Genomic DNA, 9,928 nt, shown 5'->3' with positions numbered 1-9,928 from the left:
GGCTCCAGCTGGGACCCTGGAAACCCATACAGGGATAAGTAGGGTCTATCACCCAGAGGCATCCACTGAATCCTAAGATTCTGGGTATTAAATTATTTGATTTAATGTTTTCTAAAATATTGGGCTGGAACGTAGGTCAGTATTACAGCATGCACAAGGCCCAGGGTTGCAGCCACACCACTGAAAAACAAATGCTATCTCCCAATACCAGCAAATCTACTATTCCAAATGCACAATTCAGGTACTTTTCTAAAATGAAGGTCTGGAAGACACGCTGCTCTTTCTGCTAACATCAGGGCAGAGGAAGCTGGAGCAACTTAACATATAGGCAGGCAACTTCTTGGCTGCAAGTCTCACCTGACTGAAAGGCCCTGAAATTCGTCCCTCTCCTTATGGACTCTGCTGGATTCAACAGCCTTTCTGTTACATAGAGGATGTGACAAACGGCCGTTTGCACCGTGCTTTAACCCATGTCCTCCCGCTGCCCAGTGACTCAGAGCACTGTGTCCCGCTGCCCACCACCTTTCACCTTGTGCTCCCCTGGCTCACTGACCAAAACTGTTGGTCACTGTTGACTCTTAATCTGGCTTTACATCTCAGATACCTAGACTTCAGTTCATTTTCAAATTGACATGAGTAGGCTATCAAAGTCACAAAAGAAAATATTCAGCCGAGGGCCAGGGATTTAGCTCAGTAGTTCTGCCGCCTGCCTCTCGAGCACAAGGACCCGAGTTCAATCCCCGGTACCAAAAAAAAAATTCATTCAGCTGGGCATGGAAGCACGTGCCTGTAGTCCCAGCAGCACTCAGGAGGCTGAAGCAGGAGGATTCCAGCAAGTTCGCGGTCACCCTGGGCTACACAGTGAGTTCAAGACCAGCCTGAATTACAGAGACCCTGTTTCAAAAAAATAAATAAAATAGAATATTCAAACAGCAGAAATATTAAGATGCCCTAAAACTTAGACTAACACCCAGACCCACCTACCCCCAACCCGAGGCCAGCAGGATGAGTTGAGTGTCATCATCGTAAGCAGTGCAGATCAGCTAGGACAGTGGTGCATGCCTGTAATCCCAGCACTAGGGAGGCTGAGACAGGAGGATTGCTGAGTTCAAGACCAGCCTGCACTACATAGTGAGTTCCAGGTCAGTCTCAACTACATAGTGAGACCCTGTCTCAAAAAAAACAAAAAAATTTTAAAAAAAATTTAAAAAAAAAAAAGCAGTTCAGATCAGCTGGCTGGCAGGGGAAATGTGGCCCAGCTTGGGCAATGTCGGGGCCATCAGGTCAAATGGCTTTCCACATCTCTGGAGTCCATTTCTGAGTGGCCTGCTGCACAGTCAATATGTGTACTGAGCTCTGACATTCGCCCTACGCCAAACGCAGTGTTTAATGTGAGCCAAGAGACAGAATACCAAACTATATTTACTGTTTACAGTAGTAAAGGACAACAAATAATGTACAAATTGGTGAATAAACACAACAGAGCCAACAAACAACCCACCCCGAGCCCATACAGCAAAACAAAGAACACTTTTTGCAGAATTTTAAGCAAGCAAGAGATGGCAGGTCGTTGTCAGGTGACCATGAAAGTCAGAGAAAGGCTGCCAAGCAGCAGTGGATCCTTAGAGAAGGACAACAGGCAGAGCTATGAACATTGTAACTGGTATAGAGCCCAACACGTCACAGAACTGGAGTCACCGGACTAATGCATGACATCAACACGTAACTGGAAAGCGGCGGAGCATGGATCCATGAGAAGAACACAGTCACCTTTCCATGGTTTCTTTTGCGACCACACTTTGAAGTAGCTCTTTTACACAGAAATGTAACTGCAAATTCAGGAAACTTATGTTTATATGAAGACCATAATTATTCATCAGAGGCCACGATACAATTACCAAATGAGAAATGTGGTAGTTACTTTATTCTGTGTTACGAAAAGGGGAAAAGCTGGTAACTCTGCCCGGGTACCCTTCACCAGGTACTGACCAGAGGGACGGCATCCTAGCTTCAGGGCCCAGGGGACACGGCCCGATCACGCTATGACTTGTCACGTACGTTTTCCTTTTCAGGAAGCAGTCCAGTTCTTCCCTTCAACTTAACCATTTGCCTGATGGAGTCTGAAGCTGCAATTGTAGTAACCTGTATCTACAACAAAAAGCAAGTGGAACCCTGCTCCATCCCACAGCCGTACTCCCTGGGAGAGCACGCGCTGTCTACATGATTACGACAGGCAGCTCAGGAGCAGTCCACTCCAGGGTGAGAGCCGCCACTCGGTCACAGCTCTCGCAGAAAAATGTTTTGGAGGGGAGAAAAAAAAAAAATGAAAACAAAAACCTCACAACTCATGTTATCTAATCAAAAAACAACCTGGCCCAATTGAAGCTGTAGACGCGTCTCTGTAGATGCAGTTCTGCGCTGCACTGCGAGTGCACCCGACAGAGGTGGGTGCTCGGTGACTGTCCTTGGCTTCCCAGACTCCGGTGATCAGCTTGGGCGTGCGCTCACCACTCCACAGCAAATGCAGGGTGGGGGACGGTCCCTCTGGAGGCCGCACCTCCCGTCTGCTGCTGGAACACGTCGATGGTGTCCTCGTCCTCCATCTCCAGCTGTCAGTCACAGTGGCCAGGCCCAGTGAGAGAGTGCAGAGATGTCAGAAGAAAGTGAATGGACACAGGCACCCCACCCGCTCCCCCACACTAGAGGCAGCCTGCCCACCCTTTGTCACGCTGCGGTGTCACAACTACCTCCCCACTATCAATCCAAATAATTTCCCCTACAAAGCTCATGCAGGAAAAGTCACAGCTAAGAACTTTAACTGTCAGGAAAACAGTCATTAAAATTAAACTGACATGGGGCTGGGGACTTAGCTCAGTGGTTCTGCCGCCTGCCTTGTAAGCACAAGGACTTGAGTTCGATCCCTGGTTCCAAAAGGAAAATAATTAAACGGACATGTTTAAACTTCACACTGACCATAGCACACAGACTCCGATCCCAGTGAAGCGCCGCCAGTTTAGCCTGCATGAGCCACGTGCTTTACGGCAAGGGCAGCGGGCCAAAAATAAGGGCCATGAAGACAGACTCGCTGTGGGCCCTCCCTGCCTTCAACGCCAGGATAGAGGCCAGTAAGCCTTGCCCATGTGCTTCTCTTCCGATAAATCAAGTACAAAAACATTCCCTGAGCGTTCTCACTCTGAACAGAAGGGATGGTCTGCCCAGGGCCTGCCCTGGCTGGGAGCGGGAACACTTTTGCAGTCTTCTCAGGGGGACAAGTCCTTCTGGGGGTGCAGACACCAGGCCTGCTGGGGTGACCATCTGAGCCAGCGAACCCCCACCTACCAGCCCAGCTCCTCTCCAGGCCTTTCGCACCCTGCTCACTCCCTCAGGGTTCTCAGAAAGCCCACCACTGTATCTAGGGGGGTTGAGTTCCAAAGGCAGCTAGCAATTAAATACTGCAGAATTATTTTCAATAAATGTTCTGCAAAAATATTTTTACATAAAATATTCCCATTGACTATTACCTTGTAAGGGAGAAAGAAAAAGCTACCGTCCCCATTTTACACCAACAAAACTGGGACTCCCAAGTGGCGACAGCAAGGGCTGCCACTTGAACTCAAGTGTGAAGCGTGTGTAGCTCCAAGACGGAAGCTGAGGTAGGCAGGCGCTTAGCCCTGCAGTCAGGGTGACGATGGGGCATGATGCCACCCCTGCCACCCTCGCCTGTGAAAACGCTTACGGGTACAGGAACGGAATCCAGCGCCCAGCTACAGACTGATTAAAGTTGTGAACTCAGAGTGCGGACAACTGGCAGGACGGAGCTTCTGCCCAGCCTCCCTGGGGATTCCTGGGAAGTGCCCAGGTACTGACCAGGTGCCCTGAGAGCACAGGTCCCCCAACTGGGGACCACGGGTGACATGTGATAGAACCATTTTCTCAAATGAAAAACCTCATCTCAAAACACCAAAATTTTAAAATCTGCGAATTCAAAGTTAAAACAAAGCCGGGCGTGGTGACACATGCCTCTAATCCCAGCACGCAGGAGGCTGAGGCAGGAGGCTCACTGTGAGTTCGAGATCAGCCTGGGCTACACCAGGTCAGTCTCAACTACATAGTGAGAACCTGTCTCAAAAAAAAATAAAAAAATAAAAAAGTTAGGACCACACACAAGATTAAATGTTACATTGTTTCTCTTATATGAGAAACCCAAAATATAGTAGCAAAATAAAAGACCAGCAGGAAAAAATGAGATCTTTTGCAAGTGGGGAGGGGTTAGGGATGGCAAAGGGAATGAAAACAAAGAATTGAGATGTGTTATGGACATGTGCCAACTCCCCTGGAGAAATGTGACTCTTATATTCTGCAAACAAGTACTGACAAGGAAAACTGGGGGCAAACCCATAAAACCACTGTTAAGGGCCCGGGAGGTAGCTCAGTGCTGCCACACCTGCCTTGCAAGCACAAGGTCCTGTGTTCAATCCCCTGTACCAAAATAAAAAAAGAGAGAGAGAGAGAACTAGGCATTCTATCCGTCCATCAATAACTCTCAAGTGCTTCCCACGTGGCCACGGTGTGGGTGCCCCTGGGGCAGCCGGTGCATGGCCAGCTACGTACCTGTGCTGGAGTGTCTGTTTCGTTAATGGGCTGCCCATCAAACCTGAATCTAATCTGTCTCATTGACAAGCCCTGGAAAGAAAACAAAATTACTGTTAAACCTTCACAGCTGAATTTTTTTAAAAAATCAACATACCAGAATTCTGAATATATACATTTATGAGCCAGGTGAGCAGAAACGCTTACTGTGGCCCCGGCCTATTTCAGGCAGTGTCCTGACCAGTACCCTCAGAGGCCACCTTCCTCACATCTCACTCCTGGTGCGTGTCTGCCCAGCTCCCTCTTCTCCCAGAAGCCAGCAGGACTTCTACATAGCTGGCACCGCCCTTCCCTCTCAGAAAGTTCCTGGAGAGAAACAAGTCAGGTGACAGCAAGGGCCGAGGTAAAGGAAGCCACAGGACGCAGGAAGGAGGGGCACTTTCCAGCCAAAATAAGGCAGAGCCCATCTTGTCCAGTCCAAGGGCAGTGAACATGGCTGGGGCAGGCACAATCATTTATCAAGAAGCTGGGTTAAAACAGCAACTCCAAGCCCTCTAGAAGCCATGCGGAAAGGACATAAATGAAAGCACTCCCCAGGGACAAAGTGAACAGCAGGGGAGGCCGGCAGACAGACGCTGTGATTCTGGGCACTGGACCCTGGGCGCTGCGGTGTAGGGGCAACAGCTGCGGGCTGGGGTGGAGAGGCCAGGAGCACCTGGGCACGGACCAGAATGCTTCCTTCAAAGTTCACAGCCATGTGCCCAGGCCAGCCAGCCAGCTAGCCGCTCCCCGCAACTGTCCCGTGATGACCACAGACCTTACATCTACTTCCTGGAGCTCTGAGCTCAGGACACCAGGGACAAGTGGCCAGCCAGTAGCAAGAAAAAAGCCAGCCCCACCCCAGCCCCTCAGCTCACTTCCGGAACACTTGGAGCTACTCTCAGATTACAGTGTCTGGGCCCCTCCAACATGGCCACCAGGCCTGGCCAGGCAGCCCCTGCGGCCACACCCTCAAACACAAGGAGCAGAGGACGTTTGTTCAAGGAAAAATGTCAACATGAGTCAGACCAAAAAAGAAAGAAAGGGAGTGAAGAGACAGGAAGGAAAGAGGCAGAGCAATTAAACACACACGCGCGCAAGCTCAGAGCTCTTAGGTAAAAAAAAAAAAAATCAATGCACATATATCCAGAACACAAGAGCAAGTTCCCTTTGGAAAAAAAAAGGAAACTCAAAAGAACAGGGGGCAAAAAACTCTTGTAAAGTAAAAATCACCAGAGAAATAAGAATGGCCAAGCAGGAATGGTAACGCACAACTGTAATCCCAGCACTCCAGAGGCTGAGGCAAGAGGATCACTGCAAGTTCAAGGCCAGCCTGAACTACATAGTGAGGCACTGTCTCAAAACAAAATAAAAATTAAAAGAAAAGAAAAGAAGAAAAAGACAGACAGAGAGAGCCAGAAGCAAGCAAGCGAGCCAGGGATTTAGCTCAGTGGTGCCTCCACCTGCCTCACAAGCACAAGTTCAATCCCAGGTACCAAAAATAAATAAATAAATAAATGAAATAAAGTTAAGAAAAATTCCCAGAAAAGAAAAGTAAAATGGGGAAAAGTGATCAAAATGAAAACACTGAGGACAGTCAACTGCAGGAGAACAAGAAATTCTAGGGAGAATAGAAACTACAAAAGGACACAGATTATCAAAGAACTCATAGTCACATTTCTGAAGCTGAAAATAAGTCTCTAGACGGAAGGAGCCCTCAAGGCACCCCAAAGACAAACACCTGGTATAGACCTTCAGCTGGCCAGGGCAGGAGACGGCCCTGACACTTCCTGAGAAAACCCAAGGGACACACACAGGAAGAGAATCAGAATGTCACCAGATGTGGTGGCACACGCCTATAATCTCGGCTGAAGCAAGAGGATTGTAAGTACCAGCCAAGGAAGGGCAATTCAGTGTCTTAGCAAGACTCTGTCTCAAAAAATTAAAAAGCGTTGGGGACGCAGTTCAGTGAGGAAGCCTGGCTTCAATCCCCAGTATTGCAAAACCACAGTAACTTACACAGAAGAAAATGGACTGCAACTTGGAAGTCTACATGTAGCCAAATACCCAAGTGTTAAGGTCATTTTCAGCTTCCTATTTCTGATGAGATGAGGCTATGCCACCAGACAGGGTAACACTGACCCAAATAATGCAGGAAGGAGGCTCCCAGAGGACCCTGGGAAGCAGAGATGGCCTGGCAGTGGCATCACGTGCCCTTCCACGCGGGTCTCAGTGCAGAAGAGGATGGAACTGGGGTGACCAATTAGTGACTTGCACCCAGAAACACACACAAACAGCAACAAGCAGACCAAGCCAAACAAGGGCAGAGGAGACCAGCCCTGTACTCTGGCCCTGTACTAAAGACAGAGTGCAGCACCTCTGAGCCACAGCTGAGGGACAGAGAGGATGAGGTGAGATACCTCCGCCAAAGGGGGCCCACACACATAGATCTCAGCGAGAACAAAATAAACAGATGAACCAAAGCACAATGTGAACCTAATGGTGTCAGAGAACACTGTCAGCGCCAACCAGAAACGGCTAACCTACTTGGTCGCTTGCTGTTTTGAAATCCAGTAAAGTCAAAGAATAAAGCATTTTCTTCCCTTTCCTAGGCAGAAGAAAAACCAAAGCATCAACAAGGACAGTGCTCTACAGGCATATTCCAAAAAAGAAGCGAAGAAGAATGCTTCATTTGCCATTTCTGGGAAATTCATAAATTTAAGCAAGGGGGCTGGGGATTTAGCTCAGTGGCTCCACCATCTGCCTTGCAAGCGCAAGGACCGGAGTTCGATCCCAGGTACCAATAAATAAATAAATAAATTAATTAATTAATTAAAGCAAAGATACCACCAGTGGTCAGCACCAGGACTTATGCAGTCCCTGAAGAGCAGCCCACCCTGGAGGATGCCTGGCAGATGGCTGATTCACAGAAACCCAGGGAGAGGCGCTTTCAGGGCCCCTGGGGGACAACCAGCAGGCCCAGCCCGCGCACCTGCCTCTCGCAGTAGGCCTTCATCAGCTTGCTCAGTGGGGTGTGCCTCTTGATCTTGAACTGCACCACTGAGCCATCCTGCCCCGCCACCTTCAGATTGATGTGGTCGTTCTCGGTCTTCACACCCTCCTGCAAGACAGAAACAGGGCTTTACAGCCACCAGTGTGACATCAAGTCTTCGGGTAACCGGTGGGGTTTTTTTAAGGTCATTAGAACCAACCTAATTCTTAAAATTCTCCAGCAGTTCAGAGTCAGTCATATGACTTTTATTTTACACAGAATTTATTTTTAACTTCCACTTTTTAAGCATCCACATGTAGGCAACAGTGCAATGCTGGAGTCCTCCAGATTAATGCCAGGAAAGCTGGTTGAATACATCTAGGAGGAAATCCATCTGCTTTAAAATCGTTCTCATGCAGCTGGTAAAAACCACACCCACAGGGCCAGGGACTTAGCTCAGTGGTTCTGGCACCTGCACTGCAAGTGCAAGGGGCCGAGTTCAATCCCCGTACCAAAAAAAAAACCCCACAAAACCACACCCATATGTTACAGGAGCTACACAGCACTGGTGAACACAGCAAAGCAGAACAGTGCCTGGGCAGCCAAAGAGGAGCGCCTTGGACAGGGGGTATGGGGGCGTGAAGCCGTCCTCTGCCCTCCTTGGAGTGTGGGGCTCAGCCTGTCCTGGAGCTAGGGGTGCAGGGCAAAGATGGCTCCACAGCACAAGGCTCACAAAGAAAAGCAGGCACAGGAGCCATTCCTAGAATTTCATTTCTGTTTCACTCATGATGTACACAGGCCACTCAACAGCTTGTGAATACACTGAACTTACCAGAAAGTTTTTGCTCAGGGTACAGAGCCAGCACTGGGGCTGCTCTGCCTGCAAAGGAAGTGAGGTCCCAGAACCACTTTCTGTTTCCCAAGCCTGCCAGGCCGGCTGGAAGTACCACTTCGCCACCTGGCACCATCCAGAAGTAAAGAACTCTAAGGAGCCATTTATTTTTTAATGAAACAAAGCCGCACTGGTGGCCTGGAGGACCAGGCAGAACAGCAGAGTGGTGTCTGTGCGTCTGTCTGCTCATCCCGGCCCTGCACACCCCGGAGCTGGGTGCCTCAGGAGCTCTCTTGGCTCTGTCGTCCACTGTGCCTTCCCTTCCAGGGGAGACAGCCAGGCCCTCACTCCTCACTCCCCATACCCCCATCCCACTGGGCCTAGAAGAGGGGAGTGAGTGGGCACAGAAGGCTGGTGCACTGCTGGCCACTGGGCTACCCAAGTGGCTGGAGTCCCACTCGGGATGCCAGAGTGGGTCATACCAAGGAGGGGCACCAACGACTCAATGCCCCACTTCCACAACAGGAGTCCCCTCTGGGCTCTTCTCCATTCCCCAAAAGCAAAGAGGAAAACTGGTGCACAAAGGGACCAGCACTGATGCTGACAGAACAGGGCTGCACACAGGTGGAGGTGGGCAGACAGGGCACCACCCACAAGCATCAGTCCCCAGCCCTGGTGACCCTCTATGCAGTCCTGTTTAGGAATTCTGGAGTTTTCTTTCTTTTTTTTGGTACTGGAGATCGAACTCAGGACTTTTGCCCTTGCAAAGCAGGCAGCAGAACCACTGAGCTAAATCCCTGTCCCAAGGAGTTTTACTTTTCTAATGAAACCCTAAGCCAGGTGTGGCGTGCACATCTGTAATCCCAAGAATTCCGCAGGCTGCGGATAGAGGATGAATTTGAGCTCCAGGCCAGCCAGGACTACACAGTGAGTACAGGGCCAGCCTGGGCTTCATAGGAAGCCTCTCTATAAAAAAAAAAAGAAGAAAAAAATCTGAAAACAGTGAGCTCAATTCGCTGTGGTCAGTGCCCACTTCTGCTACCGGGCGATGTACGCTGTTTTCTTTCGGCCACCGCCGGCAGAGGCCAGGTGTGGATATGGGACCTGCGTCCCTGTGCAGAAGAGCCGCTCCCATCAGGGAAGAGTCAGCCAGGGCCTGGGGGAAGCAGCAGCCAGCCACTCAGCCACTTTGGAGCAAGCTGCGACAGGAGTTCAGCTCAGCACCACGTGTAGTTGTTGTATTTAACTTCATCAGGAGGAAGGCCCGCAAGTCACCAAGGGCGGGCCTGGGATTGGCAGTGCACGAGCTACAGGCAGGCTTGGGCTGGGCTCGGTTGAGGGCGCAGGGCCGCCCCGCATCTCTCCACTTGGCCGAGGGTTCCAGGCGCTGGACCTGGGCTCCACCCACCGAGCCGGCGCAGACCGCGCAGATGGGGCGAGGTGGCTCCCAGGCCGGAGGGGATCGTACTGGGCCC

At 50.2% G+C, this 9,928-nt stretch overlaps 1 protein-coding gene across 1 annotated transcript; it reads right to left on the bottom strand.

Moving 5' to 3' along the window:
• Positions 1-2,156: 2,156 nt before the first annotated feature.
• Sumo3 (small ubiquitin like modifier 3) lies at positions 2,157-7,771 on the bottom strand (the record flags this gene model as incomplete). Its single annotated transcript, XM_010636594.2, has 3 exons — positions 2,157-2,609; positions 4,612-4,683; positions 7,622-7,771. Coding segments are annotated over 3 exons (327 nt in total), but the record flags the coding sequence as incomplete, so codon positions are not given.
• Positions 7,772-9,928: the final 2,157 nt, after the last annotated feature.

This window comes from Fukomys damarensis, unplaced genomic scaffold, assembly GCF_012274545.1.
Source record: "Fukomys damarensis isolate Sample0158 unplaced genomic scaffold, DMR_v1.0_HiC HiC_scaffold_24, whole genome shotgun sequence".
Taxonomy (NCBI): Eukaryota; Metazoa; Chordata; class Mammalia; order Rodentia; family Bathyergidae; genus Fukomys; species Fukomys damarensis.
This window is presented reverse-complemented; position numbering and strand designations above follow the sequence as displayed.